The 18,431-nt window shown below is 38.6% G+C and overlaps 1 protein-coding gene across 4 annotated transcripts; it reads left to right on the forward strand.

The window, feature by feature from the left end:
* The first annotated feature begins 1,262 nt into the window (after positions 1–1,262).
* WASHC3 (WASH complex subunit 3) lies at positions 1,263–18,101 on the forward strand. 4 transcript variants are annotated; one of them, XR_014269586.1, is made up of 8 exons: positions 1,263–1,374; positions 3,008–3,106; positions 5,421–5,486; positions 6,775–6,903; positions 8,461–8,571; positions 12,441–12,505; positions 14,514–14,602; positions 15,859–18,101. XR_014269586.1 is itself a non-coding variant. In XM_082488817.1 (7 exons), the coding sequence occupies exons 1-7, from the start codon at positions 1,324–1,326 to the stop codon at positions 15,941–15,943; spliced, it is 606 nt and encodes a 201-aa protein (XP_082344943.1). In that variant the 5' UTR covers positions 1,263–1,323; the 3' UTR covers positions 15,944–18,101. The 4 variants fall into 4 exon arrangements, 3 of the variants coding, with proteins under 3 accessions (XP_082344943.1, XP_082344944.1, XP_082344945.1); XM_082488817.1 differs by lacking the exon at positions 14,514–14,602; XM_082488818.1 differs by lacking the exons at positions 14,514–14,602; positions 15,859–18,101 and adding an exon at positions 13,331–13,368.
* Positions 18,102–18,431: the final 330 nt, after the last annotated feature.

Genomic DNA, 18,431 nt, shown 5'->3' on the forward strand with positions numbered 1-18,431 from the left:
CTACCAAAGTTAGCCGGGTCTGCCTCGGTAACGCTGCTCACCAGACTGGTGTACAGCACACACTGTGGCTGATTTGATTCAATGCATGAACCAAGCAGAAAACAGACCCTCCCCTAATGCTAATTCTCCGCCAAGACGGCCATTTGAACTGCCTTAAGGAAGGCAGTGTCCTATAACTGGTAAATATATATAACCTATAAATGGTAAAATGGGTGCACGAAGCCATCAGTGGGGGAGCAAGACAGAGAAATGGGAAACCCTTTCTGATGACACAACTCATTAGAGTCGTTTGACCCGTCTTCTAAGTAGTTTTATCAGTCCTTTGAATCTGTTGTAGAGAGAAATAATACAAGCAACCACTCAAAAGATAAAAAAAGAGGTTGGTTATTTTCCAGTTAGGGAATTCTTCCAGAGGAACATTTGCAAACCTACAGACTATTCCCCCTTTTCCTGGAGCCTAGTACCTCTGAGTTTTCCTTGGCTGAAAAGGAACTTATACCTTAAACTTGAGAATCAAGTGAAAGCAGTGATAGGTATTGCTGAGCAAAACAAAAACATTAGACAGGCCACTGCTAGGTTTAGCATACCCCCTTTTTTCCTTTTGTGTAAGCATTAAAAGTACAGGAATCTTTCCTTTTGTCTTTTTTCAGAAGATCCCGGGGTCACTCGGTGCTTGTTATTTTTACTCCCCATATTCAAAGTGTGGCCCTTCACCACCCGAATGATGCATAAGAGCACAGAAACAGTTTCATCACTGTTTTTTCTCATTACTAGTTTGATGTCTCACCGCTGGGGAAGACGCTTTATCTTCACAAGCCGCATCACCCGGGGCCTCGCCCTGAGGCTGTCATGTCCATACCGGTGGGAATCAATGGGATCCGAAGCAGGACCACGCTCGGCGCCCGCCTCGCTCCGCCCCCCCCTCCCCCCCCCCCCCCTTCCCGCTGCGGCAGGGACCAACAAACCACACAAGTTGTAGGAAAAGCACTTCAGGAGCATCTGGCCGCGACAGGGCGAGTCACTAAGAGCCGGGCTTGAGGCCGGAGGAGGTGAGGACTAAAGCGCTCCGCTGGGCGACTGGCTCCGGCTCGCCCCGGCCCTGCGGCTCTCCCCCTGCCCATCCACCCCCCCGGACTACGCTTCCCGTGGTGCATTGCGTTGGTCGAGGAGACCGCGCATGCGCAGGCCCGCGGGCACGGACCCTCCGCACCTCCTAAAGTGACGGTTTTGTTTCCGGGCCGAGGTCAAGAGGTGGCGTAGGGAGCGCCGGAGGCTTCCGGGTTGCGGGGCTGCTCTGCGTCCCGCGGCCTCGGCCCGGCGGGAATGGACGAGGACGGGCTGCCCATTGTGGGCTCCGGCATTGACCTCACCAAGGTACGGGCTGCGGTGGCCCGGGGGTCCGGAGCTGTCCCGCTTCCTCCCCCGGCGGCGGCTGCGCTGGCCCTGGTGCTGGGCGAGCCCCCTTCCCCCCCCCCTCCCCTCCCCCCCGCTCCCCGGCCCGGCCCGGCCGCGGCCCCGCCGGACCCCCCCGCGGTGCCCTGGGCCAGCCGGGGCGCGGAGAGCTGCTTGTGGGGCGATGTGCGGGGGGCTGCCTTCGTACCGGCGGCCGAGTGCCCGCGGCGGGGGCGGACGGGACCGGGCGGCTCGGCTCGTCTTCAGCTGCGTCTCTGGGAGTCGGGTAGTAATGTCTTCCAAAGGCCTTTGGCTCCAAGTTCTGTGATAACGTTATATTTAAGAGCTAAGCCGTTTCAGTCTGAGAACCGTGAAGCAGATCCCGTGCAAAGCTGCTCGTTCGTGTCTTTTAATGATGCGAAAACATTCTTTTAGCTTTGTTTTTCAAATACAGAGGATAAGGATAGGACAGTTCCAGTTGCCCCGATGATCCTTCCGTGCTCTGTGCTACCCCCATACATTTTTGATAAGGTCATAAGCAGCGTTTGACAGGTTTGGAACTGCAGAATTGAACTTTAGCAAACACTGCCATACAGGTGCACGGACTGACAACTTGAGTTAATAGCAACAGAAGTGCCACAAAAAATCAGGACATCTTAAGATTGGCAAAGTGTAGTGAATGGCCACGCTGACGAATGGAAGGCCAGAGAAGAAGTGGAGACTCGAGAGTCGCTATATTCACAAACGGTTGCTCAGTGCAGCTGAAGCTCGGTTGCAAATATTTTTCCGTGTAAATCCTTCACTTCCTTCAATTACGATTCAACAGAGTAATTTCTTGCGTGAAGTTTAAGACTTTAGCAATTGTCCAAGGTAATTAACCCCGAGGCACTATAATTTTATGCATAAACATTTGTGTGAATGATCCTGATTCCGGTCTTGTATAACGGTTTAAATAAAAATGCCAACTGTCTGTTACATTATGAGCACCACGCTTGTTTTTGACAAACATAACATTCTACCTTTTAGTCTGAAAAGTATGTGTGCCTTGGATCTGACTTGGAGGAATGACACTAAAGTGTAATTTTAGGATAGTCTGGGCTTGCAAACAAGAAAAAGTATAGGTAACCACTAAAGACCGAGACAGCGATTTCACTACTCTCTATTTTTGATTATGGCATTGGTTGTAACTGAGTATTTGTATCAATGACTGAGTTTGCTTTTCCGTCCTAAGCTTCAGAAGGAAAGATAGTGATTTCCTCTCTGTTTTTTAAAAATTTTGACGCTGATTTTCAGGAATGTTCACAATTTCATCTAAAAGTGTTTACTTAATTAGATAACAGTTGTTCATTTATGTGGATCTTGTTGCCTTTGCTGTGTATCCTGCAACTTTTCAACTGTCATTTTGTTAGATTTTTAGTGAAGAAGGATTTGTATACATGTATACGTGTATTTATTAAAAATTGTATGTATATGCGTTCATAGTGAGCACACTTATGGTAGATTTCTAAAATACATTTTTTTTCTAAAACATTTGCATTTTTTAACAGATCTTTAAATCCAAATGTGAGAATTGACACCTATATATGATCTAATTTTCTTATATTTTTTAATGCAGGTTCCTGCTATTCAGCAGAAAAGAACTGTAGCATTTCTAAACCAGTTTGTGGTTCACACAGTGCAGTTCCTCAACCGCTTTTCTACTGTTTGTGAAGAGGTACTTTTATTATTTTCCCAGCTGTCAATTTATACAATGAAAAAAATCCTAGAAATGAGAACCATTCCCTTAAATATTTTTGATGCAATAATACTGGTAGGTTAAACCAAAAAATTTAGCCTGCTTTCTGTTCAAGGTTTCTCTTGAGTAAGTGCTTAAGACAGATTTTTCCTTAAGATATCCACATGAACTGCTGACTGTACCACACTTAATCATGTTTCCTTAAACTTTTGCGTTTGGCACAGTCTTTGAACTTTTTGATACATGGAATTTCTACCGAGCAGCTTCATCTGTGGATATCATCTTCTTTTGGAAGAAGGATGCTGTATTCCTATGGTGCTGAATCCATTTTGACAGTCAGTATCCCTCTCATCTGTGTCCTAGGATATTGTATCAAAACTTGCTTTCAGATTTTACCACCTTTAATTTAAAAGGGTGATACGGTAAGCTCTGAATGTAAATAATTTTAATGCAGAAGAAAAGATATTTCGGCAAGTGATTAGTATGGAGCATGCAGCAGTTCCTTTTAATGTCTTGTAAAAAAGAGAAAAATAAAAATATTTAGTGTTAATAAGTTTTTGTGGTGAGTTTAGTGTCAATGGAAATATACCAGACTGAGGACTAAAATTGTCCACTGAACAGGACAAGAGTGCTTCCTCTCTTCTAGAAAGGGTGTTTTCTAATGTGGCTTTGAGCTTAACCTTTTTGTCATTAGTGGTTTTTTGGTAACTGTTCGCTAGTTTATTCAACAGAGACTACTATAGAGCCCTAGCCAGCAGAGCTAGGGCAGCAGTCAAATCCAATTAGACTAAGTCATGTAATCTGAGAAATTTTGTTATTTGTTAGTAAAGGTTAGAGCCAGACCCGTGACAAGTATAAAATTTGGCTACCACATCAATATGCAGAGCTTCAGAGGAAAAAAGTATTTTTTCCTAGATTTTTGAACTGATTGTAACTTGATATATGGGACAGCGTAACTCCATAGCAGTGCTGTTGTCAGCTGTCTGAATATCAGTTGTCACATGATCTCAGTATTACTTCTTACATAGGCACTGTGGAGATCAGAACACATATATTTGAAGCCATCTTGAGCACGCAGCTACACTGTGAGGTCTACTTAATAAAAGTTATTAGTTAGCCTAAGCATGTTTTTACCCAAGTGACTAAATAGTTTCTTTATAAACTCCTTGAAAAGTTTTTTGCATTTATGAAGTACAGAAGTGTTTTTAATGCAAAAGGTCCCAGTGTAAATCAACACAAGCCAAAAAATTCAAAATTAGGACTGACACCATCCTTAACTCTAAATTTCTTGGCTGTTGTCTAGTCAAGCTAACCCGTAAAGTTATATAACTCTCTTTTGTACATCTTTCCTCCCTTTTCCCCAGCTACATGTAGGGCACATAGTTCCTTTCAGTAGGAACTAACTCTTCTTCGTGAACAAAGAACCATCTGTAAACAAGTCAGTGCACTATCCAAAAAGACTAACTCCTGTCAGTCTGTTTTTACTTTTTCTAGCATATTGGCAGAACTGCCATTTTTTTAGGGTGTTAAAGTTCTGCTTCAGAGCCAGGCAGAATCTTGCCAACATGCCAGAAAGCTGTCAGAGTGGTACATACCTGCCAGCCAGCTTGCTAGCCAACTTCACTTGGACAGGTCTGGTGGAGTATGGTAGTGATTAGTTAAAAGAGTGACAGTTCTTATAGAGTAATTTAAAAAAAAAAAAAAAAACTTAAGTTGTATTTTTTTTGTAAAAAAAGTGTCAAAATTTGATTGAGGTGCACCTGGAGCATATAAAGCTTCTGGTTCGTTCTGATTCACTGTGCGTTTTGACTATATAGGACTTTCAATCGCCGGCTGTATTCTTTATCAGATTTTTCTACTTTGTATTTGCTCTGCTACATACAGACACATCATATCTTTTCATTTTCCACATTTGGAAAAAGCTTTGAAGAAAGATGTTTTGGTTAACTGCAAGGGTACTATATGTCTGTCATTATTCTCCGGTTGCCCAAAGTAATACCCTATTTACTTTGGCTTTCTTTTGTACATAGTCTGTCTTCAGTTCTGTCAGTCATTATTTGGGAAAACTAACTGCCTAGTAAAATTATTTAAAATTTGGACGAGTATAACTACTTTACTTAAAATGGATGTCATTGCTTCATTTTTTTTCATCATGTTATCATATCGTTTACGCTCTACTCTGCCTTCAACGATTAGAAGACAAAAGGGATCTTGTTTAGCTAGATGTGAACTGGTTTATATGTGCAAGTGGCCTACAGGAGTGTTTTCATGTCCAAATTGTTTTCTATTCTAGAAATTGTCAGCACTTTCTCTCCGTATCCAACAAATTGAAACAACACTCAATATTTTGGATGCAAAGGTATGCATGTGTACAGACTTTGTCTTCTAACGGTGGCAGCCTTCTAGATTGCGTGAACTAGCTTCCTTTTCATAGTCTGCATTAAGTAAATAAGTTTTCATAATTATTTGAAGGAGCTAATACAGAACGCCTACATGGGAAATTCTTTGCATGCCTCGCCATTTCCATTGTGTAACATTTGAACGTGTAGTCGATATGGAAGAAAGGAACAAACAGAACATGGAGGGAAGTTTTCTGATATTAAAATGTGCAACTTGTGTTGCAGGGTTGCAGTACAAAATTGCATTTGCCATGGAAGCTCTAATAAGACATTTTTGCCCCCTTTGTAAAACAAAAGTATCTTTCTAAGTGTTAGTGAACTATAAGGATTTCAACTGGTTTAAGTAACTAGGTAGATGCCTTGTAAACCTTTTGATATTGAAACGTCACCTGAATTGGATCTAAGCTAACACAAATGTGTCTGATGTATCTTCTTTAGCTGAAATGACAAAAGGATATAATATATAGTCATGTATTATCATTTAATTTGCTAAAAGAAAAAGAAACACCAAAACCAAAAAAACACCCACTGTACAGTTTTAATCAATCCTTCTTTCAATAATGATGGAAGCAATTTCAGTTGGCTTTTCTGGGAGCAGGGGTAGGACATTTTGAAACCTTTCATTAAGATCTTTGTGGAAAAAAAAAAAAAATCCATAGTAGTACAAATGGTGCTTACCAACTCTTATTTATTTCAAAGTATTTAGAAATTATCAGTATTGATAATTTTTTGCAGAATTCTTCGTAATCATGTTAAATAGAATTTCCTTCAAATAAATATGCATCATATTTAATATCCACTCTCAGCATTTCCTTAAAAACGAGTGAAAGATGTAGAAAATCGCAAAATCTGTAACCAGTCTCCCATCTGTTAGGTAATAGAGCTGTTCTTGTCATGATTTCTTTCACTGTAGAGGAAGTAGCAGAGAAGATGGCACGGCTCTTGTGTAGCTGATAAGTGCACTAGCAAAATGCTGAGGTGGTGTTGAAGCCTTTCCTGCATTGCAACCCTGTGTTAACAGTGAAAGCTCCAATGGAGTGTTTTGGGGGGGTTGTAGAAGCTACCTGAACGGAATTTTTTTTTTTTCCTTTTTCTGATTGAAATACCAAAACTAGTGATAAAACTTACAATTTTACTGATGTGAAATCTACCTGGGGAACATGTGGTAAGCAGCGTACTGCAGATTTTATTGTACATGTAGACTTATGATATGCTCATTGCTTATTTGATGATCTTTTGTACATTCAGTTATCCTCTATTCCTGGCCTAGAAGATGTCAAATTTCAAGCGTCCAGTGCAAATATGAATAGTGTTACAAATGGTCCTGTGGCACAAGCTACTACAGATCAACAGACAGCTGTATCACCTCCATCTGGAGTAAGTAATGAAGCATAACTAATACATTGAAGGAATATACCTCTCCGTGTCAAGTTGCTAGTCTAATTTGAAGTAGATGGAAGGAGTAAGTCTATCGGAAGAGAGCAATCAACTGTAAAGATCTAGAACTATGTTTTTCACTATTGAAACTGTTTTAACAAGTGACTTAAAACAAAAAAAGGGTATACACTTTCTTGACTATGTGGCTTGAATAATTAGAAGTAACTCAAATCTAATGGTCGACACCTCCTTCCTCTTCTTCAGTCACACTAAAATATGAACGTGAATTATGTCAGGGGACTGGGAAGGACATGAATGAAAATAACAGTTTGAATCACATAATTCCAACTCTTTTCTCCTTTTAGAATGTGAGCTTTCAGCTCAAGTTGGAGTTTCTAGCATACTTTACTTTAAAGATGTTATTACAGTGAATGTTTTCTATATATTATCATCTATATACAGAAAATGTCAGTTATTGTAAGCGATCAACATTAGGATCTTTACCCTGCAATTAATTTTTTTTTTTTTTTTTTTATGTATGTGTGTGTGTGGTTAGTTTTCTAATCCAGACTTAAATCCCGTGATCACGACTTCACTGTGTGAGGCTTTAAGGCTCATTTGTAGATGGAGTTCTTTCCCCAATTTCCTATTACAGTTTGTTTTCTTGGAATCTCCAATTCCAATCTCTGCTCGTTCTTTTATTCGGTGGAAGTTGCTGTGGAGCAGCAATAGCTGGAGTACTCCGCTGCCTTTCCCTGCTTGTTAAAGATTGTAACTCTAATTTGCAGCCAACAACATGGTAGATAGAATGGACAGTTAGCATTGAGTGTTTCAGTCATGTTAGAAAGGTACTGCCAGTTATTTTGTTTTCTTTAAACTGTTTGTCCTCTCCGATATTACAGTAGGGACAGATATTTCTGAAAGGTTTCCAATGCTACTTTCAAATGGTTAGTTTTGTAGCAAATACACAGTTTTCTGTTGTCCTTTAAGTAATACTATAGCTTCTTGTAATTTTTCATATTTTTTTTAATTACTCTTAAGGATTCTTTGATTTCATTATGTTATCCTTTAGGTTAATGGTTTATACTAAAAAGTATAGTTTAAAAGCTATGTAACCCATATGAAACATTTGTCAGGGAATCAAATAAATATTTTGAGGAAAAAAGGTGTTGGACCACTAGGAGAGATATATACTTATGATCCTTAAAATATATTTTTTATAAAGTGAACATTAAAATTTAGTTCTGTTCTATTCGTTAAATACAACAAACTTAACAGGGCCAATAGGCCTTTTTTTTTTTTTCCATGTATTGTGCAATAACTTAAAGTTGTGACTAAAAGTAGAAAGTCACACTTGTAACAGTCAATAATGAAAGACCTGAGTTTTGTGTCTTCATACATCTTGGAAATCTGTAATACCATGAGCATAGATCAGAATAGTCTTGATGTAAGAAGGGTTGCACTTTACCCATAAATTCCAGATTTTATGGATTGAAATCTCTCTGTGCTTCTGGTCTGCATGCCTAACCATTAAAGTATTATCTTCTTTGTATACAGCAGGTCAATATGCATGAAGAAGGGTTACAGAAAACAGAGGTAGTAACAGAAAATGTCAGAACTGTGGCCAAGGATCCAAGATATGCCAGATATCTCAAAATGGTACAAGTGGTAAGTCAGTTCTCTTGTCATTCTTTAGGTACTCCGTTATTTTTAGGTGGAACGTCACACACAGCTCTAAGTGAACATTAAATGTCTGAAGACATGTATTGCATCAGTAATCTTTAAGCACGGATAACATCACAATATTTCTAGCACGTCTTCTCTAATAAATGAGTTGATGTAATATATTCTCTCAGACAGCTTCACGCAAGATCTTTCTACAAATACTGCCAATATACTTGTGAAATGAAGGTGTGAAGATGTGTAAATGTAGAGTGATATTAGCTGGAGTCACAGAAGATGCCACTGAAAGTGTAGTTATTGTGGCAGAATTGGTGTCATTCATGATTACAGTTTCATTTTGCTGGAGGATACAAAATGCAGCTTTGCTACTGTAGTCCAGAGCAGGAGTATTTGATATTTCTGTAGAGTTCAAAATAGAGATACAAGAATCGCTTCACTGCTTGGTTGCACTTCAGTTTCCTGTTATTCATGATGCTGGTTTTGTCTGCCTCTTTATCTGTGGGATGTTCTACAGATAAATAGGAAATAAATTAACGTAATCTCAGGATTAACCTGAGTGAAAACTAATGAAGGGGAGAAAAGGTGAATGGGAGGCTCTTGGGGACGTTTTTTAAGAGCTCTTTTTTCACATCCACAGAATTAATAATGAGATCGGAAACAAAGAAAAAAATCAGTATTTTCAAGCTGTCAGTGGAAATTTTCCTCTGAAATATATGTTATAATTCTGGGAAATACGACTATGTCATAGTATTAGTAAAACGTTGCTTGTGTTAACTAACCTCATGGCTTCACTCCCTCTTCAGAGCAATTATTACAATTAGTGTGCTTGGTACTTTGAATGATGTTCCAGACCTTACTTTTCATTTGAATCAGAAGTTGGCACTACATGGGTAGCTTATTACAAACCATTTGGACAACCTAGCAGTGGGGTAGTAGCAGAGAGTAGAACACTATATTAGTGTATTGATTTAATGCCAGACTTCAAAGTCGATGTGAAAGTGCTGGATGCTATAATCACTTCAACTTTTTTTTTGGTGACTGCAAAAGGAATGAGATCTCACTTTCCACATTTATCCTTTGTACTGGCAGTTCCTGGTGACTCCTCTGCCAGTTGTAAACAGTGTGGTAGGAAAGTCAAACTAACATACTACAAATTAATGTGTGTTTTTGTATTTGCCAAACTTGTCTTCTCATCCAGTCAACTATTTCAGTTAGTGTCATTTATTTGCCCAAATTAAGCTTCTAGCTGAAGATTTGTTTGAAGTGATCATTTATGTTCTATGAAATAGTAGCAAACTTACTTCAATGGAATGTAGTTGAGCATACTAAATTAATATTTTTTGTAAATATACAACAGTAATATTCAAGCAAACTTTACAAAAGCAGTATCATACTTGCTGCAATAAATGTTCAGAACACTTCTATTGACAGCGTGAGAAGAGCAGTCTACAATTTCAGATAAACTTCATGTTTAAAGTACAAAAACTCTTACTTGGTTCTAAACACTAAACATGACTGCATAGACGCTAAGATACTGACTGTCATGATACAGATTCATCCTTTCTTTAAAGGACTGAACTAAAAACCAAACATGGAGAGCGCACTGCTCTTCAGGAGTTGCCAGCACTGGTGGTACGTCACCTCTTTCTGCGCTGTGGAGAACCAAAACCTATTTTGCAACAACATTGCTGCTTGAACTATGGCTTCTCCAGGAACTGCGCGCTTCCTCAGCTGCAGGACCAGGCTGGGAGTAGGGCTGGGGTACACTGTGTTGAATGTGTAGTGATTTGGATTATTTCAAATCTTAACTGGGCAGAGACAAATGCGGTGGAAATTTACTATTGGCTCCTATGTTAGAAAAGTACACCTGTGCCATTTCCTGTTTGCTCAGTCTACTTACTGTTTAGATTTAAAATAGTTGTCTGTTTTATTTTAGTAAGATTTAGGGTCGTAGCAATATCAGACTCTGATTTTCCAGATTAAAACTTATGAAAGTATGAAGGATAAAGTAATTGTAATGCCCTAATTGTATTATAAACAGATATAGGTACAATCTTACGTGTTTTCCTTCAGGGAAAACGTGCACTGTGAATGAGCATTTTGATTACGCTTAAGATTAGTTTTGTAAATCTGTGATATATGAGGGTAGCGAGAGGTTTTTTTCTTACGTATTTTGATGCATACAATTTTGGAATAAAACATTTCCCCAAGTGTGAACATAAAAACTTAACGGTTTCCAATCCATTCTCAGAAGTTCATATCCCAAGCTCCGTTTCATTGAGAGCAAATACGATTCTGCTTTGCCTGATCTGACTCAGTCTGGTTTTCACATGGTTTGAATGGATGCATAAACACTTCATCAGTGACTTCTAAGCTAGGGAAAGGAACGCTAAAAGCAGTGAAGCGAGGAAAAAAAATTAGATAGTATGAGACGGTGTATAGACTCACAATCCCTCATGTCCAAATCTGTAATAGAATAAGTGAATATTTGAAACCGTCGTGAAATACTCAAATGCTTTCCCCTTTGTAATGTACGTTAGTTGTGAATTACTGAGAAATTCTTTATTTCAAGCTAATGCCTCGCAACTATTTGAGTCACATTTTTGGCAATATGCTTAGTAGATTGCTAAAACTGCGTACCTGTCTGTGTGCTATTCCAGAATCTTCAAGCAAAAGTCTTGGTTGAGATTCTTACTGTGAAAGTGTGCAAGGAAAACACAGTAAGACGGCTACCTTAGTTCTCACTTTGCCAGGTTAGCTACCGCAACTGTCAGTAGTACCACATGCTTCTCTGGAACATTAATCATGGCTGCCCTTTATTTTATCACTATTTTACTTACTTTGGACAACAGATATTTGTCCTGTGCCAAAAGAATCCTACAGTACTTTTCATTTAGGTTGTGAGGCCTCTCCTGACTTTCCTAAACCACCAGTAGCTTTGTCCCTTGGAAATCACAATTTTATTTTTTTTTTCCCCCTCCTTTCTTGGCATGCAGTGGTCCAGGTGGTGTTTCTGATGGTTTGCACCAGGGGATGGCAAAGCAACAAGTTGTCTTTGAGCAACTCTAGTGGAAACATAGGAGCAGTTTGTTGGAATGTATCTCGTAAGACGACGTGGGTCAAAGTGTTCTTGGGTATGCAGTCCAAGATGAGGGGATATTTAGGTGTTGCTGAATAAAATAAAGTGCAGAAGCTGTGGAAGGACTTGCAGTGAAGGGAAGGAATTTTTTTTAACACGTACATAGTTGGCTAAAATCTGTCCCCAAGTCATAGAAGATTCAAGCCTGACTGTAGAAGCACTTGTATTAGAGGAATCACTTCTAAATTGTGCTTCTGTTCTCATGTCCCGTTTGACTTTTTCTGCGTGCTTTTTAAAGACTTTTCCAATTTTTAGCATTGCCTTAAGGTATCGTTCCAGAGCTGTAGCGCATGCACTTTCCTGATTTTCCTCCCTCTTTGGCTATACCTTCAGCACGTCTGAGTCTTCCTTATATTTTTAGCACAATTGTTCTCTGCTGTCTTTGTGCTTTCTTCACGTTCTCATCTACATACATAGCTTCAGCTTCCTGGTTTTGTCTGCATGAATTACAAATACATCTCTCCATTCCCAGTCCTTCTGCAGCTTCCTCTAGGTGTTTTGCCATAAATATAAGAAAGATTAAAAGGGCCTTTGATCTTAGTAATTTTTCGCTTCTAGGTTCATACTGATGGCAACTGAGATTATCATTCCATGCTCTTGTTCAACAAGTGACATGCATAAATTTGTATGAAAGCATAGCCTGGAAGCACCCGTGGAATTTAGTTCACCTATTTGTGTCTAGTAGTTTCATGTTTTTCTTCCTACTCCTACACAGGGTGTTCCTGTAATGGCAATACGAAACAAAATGATTTCTGAAGGGCTAAATCCAGATCTTCTCGAGTAAGTAATTTGTAACTTTCAGTAGGGCTGGAATTCAACCATGTGTTTAAAAAACTTGGAAAAAAGCATGCTTAGAAAGGCTTGTTTATTTAAGTTATCAGCATTAAAACAGATTTTGAAGTCCTCTGTAAAAGGCGTTTTTAGCATTTTATAGGTCTGAAGTGGGCCATTAATATCAAAGGAGGAGGGGGTGCAGTCTCGAGTATGAGCTGTCTTTGCAGTATTGTGGAGTCTGAGGCAAGGCCCAGGTGATACAGAGACTGGAATATAAATGGGTAGGTACTGCACCCTCCCAAACAGAAAGTTGCAGGACTTCGCCATTGAGACTTGAGAGGAAACGGAAGGACTTCTTCCAAGCCAGGCAATGACAAGGTGACATTTGACAATGTGCATTTAGCGACGAGGAATCAAATAATGCATCAGTAGCCATTTTCACTGTGCTGTTTAGAGTATGAGGTTTTTCCCAGATATTTTCTTTCAGCATTTCAATAACAAAATGTCATCATTGTCAAGTAATAAGAACAGACTTTTTTATTTTGCCGCATGCATGAGGGACAACACCGTTGTTTCCAGATTCCCTCAGTAGAGTGTACAATTTGACTTCAACATTGACAGTGTAAATTGAAGTCAGCGGTTCAAAATTGTGACTGTTGATTGAGCTAACCTGCTGTGAGGACTACTAAGAATAGATACTCATTTTCAAAGCTACTTGTCTGACCATTAGCATGAATTTTAGGCTTAATTTACATTTGACATGTAATTTAGTTTTACTGTACTATTTCACAGAATTTGTTAAACTGATGAAAATATTAACTTTCATTACAGCCACTAAACTGTTTGAAACACTTTCGCATCCTCTTGAGAAACTGTCAATGTATTAGGAAGTCTGCTTCTCCTTTCCAGTGAAGTCTTTTTACATTTTGGAAAGGCTTATTCTGAAACCAGCAACTTGTTTAACAAAATAAATACAGGAAAATGTGTTTAATAAAATATACTTAATAAAAAAATACAGGAAAGCTGAAGTATCGTCATACATTGAGACACTTTATCTCCCAGCTACTTCTTAGTGTCAAAATATGCCTAAAGTAGTAATTCCTCAGTTTATATTTTTACTGACCAAATGAGAAATAAGAAAAAGAACACAAGGAAGGACCTGTGCAAGTCTGAGATGGGTTTATCAAACATGGTTTTACTGTATGTATGTGAAATGTGTTGTATTTTTCACTCTACATTTCTGGTCCATACCTTTCTGTAAATGCTGCTATTTCTTCATGTTTGGATGGATTTTTATAGTAGACAAAAATAAGATAATAGGTTAAAATTTAAAAGCTTTTTTTAAAAAATACCTGCTTTTGGATTGTCTGATTTGGGTTAAGACAGAAATGTTGTTACTGTGGATTGAGGCTCATGGAATACGTCTGGTGTTTAGTCTCAAAGTCCATCTTCAAAGATTCTGTGCAACAGTAATGCTGAGGTAGATTTTCTTTATAATGTTATTGGTTTGAAAACTGTATAGCAAATCTACCTGGTTAATGAAAGCTAGTTATTTGGCCAGGTGCATAATGCATAATATTTAAAGGAATCAGGGGTGACCCTTCTTTTAATTTTCTTGCTTTCTTGTCTGAATATCATAGACTTTTTACTTACATATGTATCTTACCGTTGACACCACATTTCTTGTGTCTTCAGGTTCCTTAGGCCTGCTCACTCAGTTCCAGTGAAAATTAGGAAAATGTACATATTGCTGTATGCTCAGTGACTTACTGCAGACTCTCCCAGCTACTTGCCAGTGACTGAGTGTGGTTCTGTGGTGGCTGCAGAGATGCTAATTCTTATAATGTGGAGTTGTTCATATGCTCTTCCTTTGGCTGTTTTACTTCTACTTTTGTTATTGCTCCTTTCTCAACGTTTTGCAGAATTTGAAAACTGCCTATCGATCAAGCTCCCAATTTATCTGGTTTTAACTTTTGTTTCTTATCTTTCCTCTCTTGCCTGTCTGCGATTCCAGGAGAGTTTGTCCTGCCCTCACGAACTAAAGGAATTCATTGCCATCTTCCTCTCCTTACTAGAGGAGAGTTTTTGCACTGGTCTCTCTAGGTCACGTGTCTTTGCACGGCTTTTCTGTTTTGTCATTACCACAGCAACAAGGAATAATATTGTGAAGTGGTATTTGCATGAGAAAGCAAACGCTTTCCTAATTTATTTTGGAGGTGTGCAGGGGGGAGGGAGAAGACTCTCTTACAGTTCTTTAACGCACTTATCATTTTTGCACCCAAATGGTTAGAAACACTTTAAAGGTGCCTCAGGGATTTCCAACAGAGAAATTAGAAGAAACAGAGCTAAAGTTGGAAAAGAAATTCTGTGGCATGAGACACAGGGGTAGCCTGAAGTTAAGTAACAGCAGGACAAATAACACAATTGTTGGCTTAGTTGAAAATGTAGTATTTTATCAGAGAGCAGTTAACTGTCATATGGGAAGCTAGTTTCTGTAAAGATTTTTCCCCTTCCCCAAGTGTAATTGCGTGTGTATTTTCTACCTTGCTTTCAGAATTTACCAGGCTCGGTCTTGCTTGTATTGTCAAACTCATTATGTACTTAGGAGGGAGGCTCCAGGGAGAGCCAGCATCTTCAGTCAGTAGTGTTAGTTAGTCTTTAGACGGCTTGCTTCTCTTCCCTTCATTCCCAGTAGATTCCCTGAGCAAATGTTTTGACACGATGTTAAGATCCATCTTAAATATTCTCTTCAAAACTAAATACAAGAGATCTAATCATTTATAGTCAATAAAAATCCCATGGCTGCTCTTGCATGTCAAATTTAACCCGGTGTTCTAGCCAAATTCCACTCTGAGTAATTCTTTTTTGCTTCTCTAAATTATCCCTGCAGTTTTAGTTGGATACAATATTGTTCATTTCCTGTCTTATTTTTTTCATGTACTATTTACACTGCTTAATGGTGTACAGCATGTTCCTTTCAGCCCTAGTACCTCTGAAAATTGAAAAAAAAAAAAAGAATTAATCAGTATTGCCTGCTTTCAACTCTTTCTACAAGCGTTTGCCACTTCTTAGTGATCTGTCATTGTTTCCTATAACCTTAAAGGTGTGCATTCAAACTGATGTCCACAGAGTTTTGTTGTGCAGTGACTTAACGTTTTCTAGTGTTGACCTTTCAGTTGTAAGTGAAGCAATACCAATAAGGTGCGAGTTTGTAAATCATCAACAGTTAATGTGTTAAATGTTGTGGGTATAAAGTGCATGCAGTTGTGGTGAAAGGACATGAGCATTACATGCTATGTTGCTCGTGTTCTCAGCCGCCTTCCAGGATTTACAACATAGAACGTTTTTGTTGCCTGCAGGACCCCAGATGCCCCTGTGCCTGCCTGGGGAGATGACGGGAAAGCAGAAGACAGTTCTGATAGCGAATCTTCATTTAGTGACTAAAGAGACTGATTTCAGCCTTTGGAAACCTCTGTTAAGTGCTAATGTATTTGGAGCTTTAGCAAACAATGGTTTTGCGGGGATCATGAGTGATGTGGTTTATCTGACAGCGTTCTTAAGAACTAAGATCCTCCATGTTGGCTCCCAGAAAGTTTGAACAAGCAGCGTGTTTCAACCTGATCCTTTCCACCATGTAAATTAATTGTGAGATCCTTGCAATTTTAAGCTGCATCATTTCAGATGCCTTTCTGATTCTCTGAAATTAGTTTGTAAAACTTGAAAAAGTCCACGCTTCTAAACATCCAGGTCTCTGAGACTGCATTCTTATCCATTATTAGATTTGCTATGTAACACTTTCAACTTAAGTTGCCTTCTTTCTGTCCTATAACATACAGGTAAAGTAACTTTTCAAAATGAAGTTGCTTTAATTGTAATCTGATGAACTGTATTTTTTTCTAATATACTATATTCTGAAGTGGCGGAACGAGAATTACACAGAAGTCAGCTATCTTATGGTGATTGCAAATTAGTGATACTCTGTTTTGAGAGAAACTAAAATACAAGTGAAAAATATATTAAAACCCAATGTGAATCTGTTTTCAAAGTATATACTGCTGTTTCCCATTAGAGTCTCTATGAAGTTGTTAATGAAATTCCTTCTCCGTAGAAGAGTTGATTTATCAAATTCAGGTTACAGAGGTGTAGAAAGCTTCAAAGATTGAAAATGACACTGTGAAAGACACAAGCGACTGGGAGATTATTAAGGGAACACCAGATTCTTACTACTTGTTCACTGTCACATGGGTCAGGAGAAACGACTTTCTGACTGCTGTTGGGCTTATTCAAAAGGAGCTGTGGCTGAGCGGTTTGGAGTTTGCACCTCCAAATCAGTGCCCTTGCTGATAATTTCAGCAAAGAAGCCAAAATTCAGTTTGTATGATGATAAAACTGCCTTGCTGCCTCCTGAGGTGTGCATAGGGGAACAAGATGAAGAAATCCACTTGGAGCCTGACTGGCCCTGAAGACTTCCCTCCAAAGTACTTAATCTACCGCATGAGTCAAAAATGATGTTTCATTAAAGAATCTTCTTTAATATAATTTGTTCCACATGAAATTCTTCACAATCTATTTCAATTCCCCAGATTATTGTGTTTATACCACATGCTGTGGGCCAGGCAATCATTCACTTTCTGGTATTTCACGTTCTTCCTGAGACCAAGAAAAGACTAAGACTGAAGCTCTAAGTATATGAATTTGTTAGCTTTTATGACCGAGTCATTATCTTCTCTCTTAGTTATTTATGCCACTTCAGTAGGTTTGCTGCTTTTTTTGTCCTGTAACTTAAGCATGGCTCCCATTTGAGTCTAGCAGACATAGTTAAGCTCTTCATAACCTGTAAATCTGAGTAATACCTGAATCCCTATGAAAGCATAGATGCACTAGCAAATGTCTAGCAATGGCATTTCGATGAGGAGTTAACCATTATTGAACACTTAAACAGAAATATTCAGTAGTTAACACTTGGTAAAACTCAGCAAATATTAACATATTAGCAATAAATATTTCAAAAGTAAATGTTAGAATGTTATTTCAGAAAGCATATATTAAAACACTGGTGACTTTTTGAAATCTATATTTGAAAACTCATAGAAGCAATCTATATAATTAAAGCTATGTTTTGTAAACCAAAGTTGTGGTTCTATTTTATTCCCATATGTTGTTTTAAACACGATGAAAATTCTTCTAGAGTCCCTGTAATACATGTTTCTCCAAAACTGGTTATACTGAAGTTGCATCAGTCTGCTAGCTGAAGCAGGGAGTGTTTTGAAAATAGGGAATTGGGAGTTTCACCTGAGCCCCGTTAGCACTTTGACTAGAGGAGAACTGAACATCCCATAACTGCTATTCTAACAAGAAAATTTAAGGAAGACCAAAATGAATGAGAACTGTATGTTTGATGCCCTTGAACTGGTATTCATCTATGTAAGGAAAAAGCATGACTTAAAGAGTTGACTGGAGACGTAGTAGTTAATTATTTTTTAAAAGAAATAAACGAGGTTACCGAAACACATTTAAGGAGGTATGATTTCCATTGTTATTAATTTTGAAGAAGCTGTTTGTGTAATTTTAGTCTGAAGAAACTAAAATCGATTGTCTTTGACACCGCTACAGATGTATTTTTATGTGAAATGAAAAAGAAAACCTCTAGCCTACTGTCACTTGTTATAATGAGGGATAATTAATTGGTAATTACATATTCATATGTCACGGAACAATTTCATTAGTAAGCATGCTGCATTTAATTGCTGAAGACTTGGTGGGGTTTTTTTCAGGGTAGCTGTTTATTTGGAATAGTGCAATCTGGGTAGGCTTGCAGAAATGTTAAGAAACTGAGGCTGAGAGAGTTGGGGTTGTTCAGTCTGGAGAAGAGAAGGCTCCGGGGAGACCTTATAGCGGCTTTCCAGTATCTGAAGGGCACCTACAAGAAAGC

Source organism: Vanellus vanellus (assembly GCF_965231255.1).
Source record: "Vanellus vanellus genome assembly, chromosome: 1".
Lineage (NCBI taxonomy): Eukaryota > Metazoa > Chordata > Aves > Charadriiformes > Charadriidae > Vanellus > Vanellus vanellus.

Coding starts and splice junctions, on each gene's coding strand:
- WASHC3 (XM_082488817.1), top strand. CDS start 1,324: ATGGACGAGGACGGGCTGCCCATTGTGGGCTCCGGCATTGACCTCACC. Junction 1,375..3,007: donor CCGGCATTGACCTCACCAAG/GTACGGGCTGCG, acceptor TTTTTAATGCAG/GTTCCTGCTATTCAGCAGAA. Junction 3,107..5,420: donor TTTCTACTGTTTGTGAAGAG/GTACTTTTATTA, acceptor TTTCTATTCTAG/AAATTGTCAGCACTTTCTCT.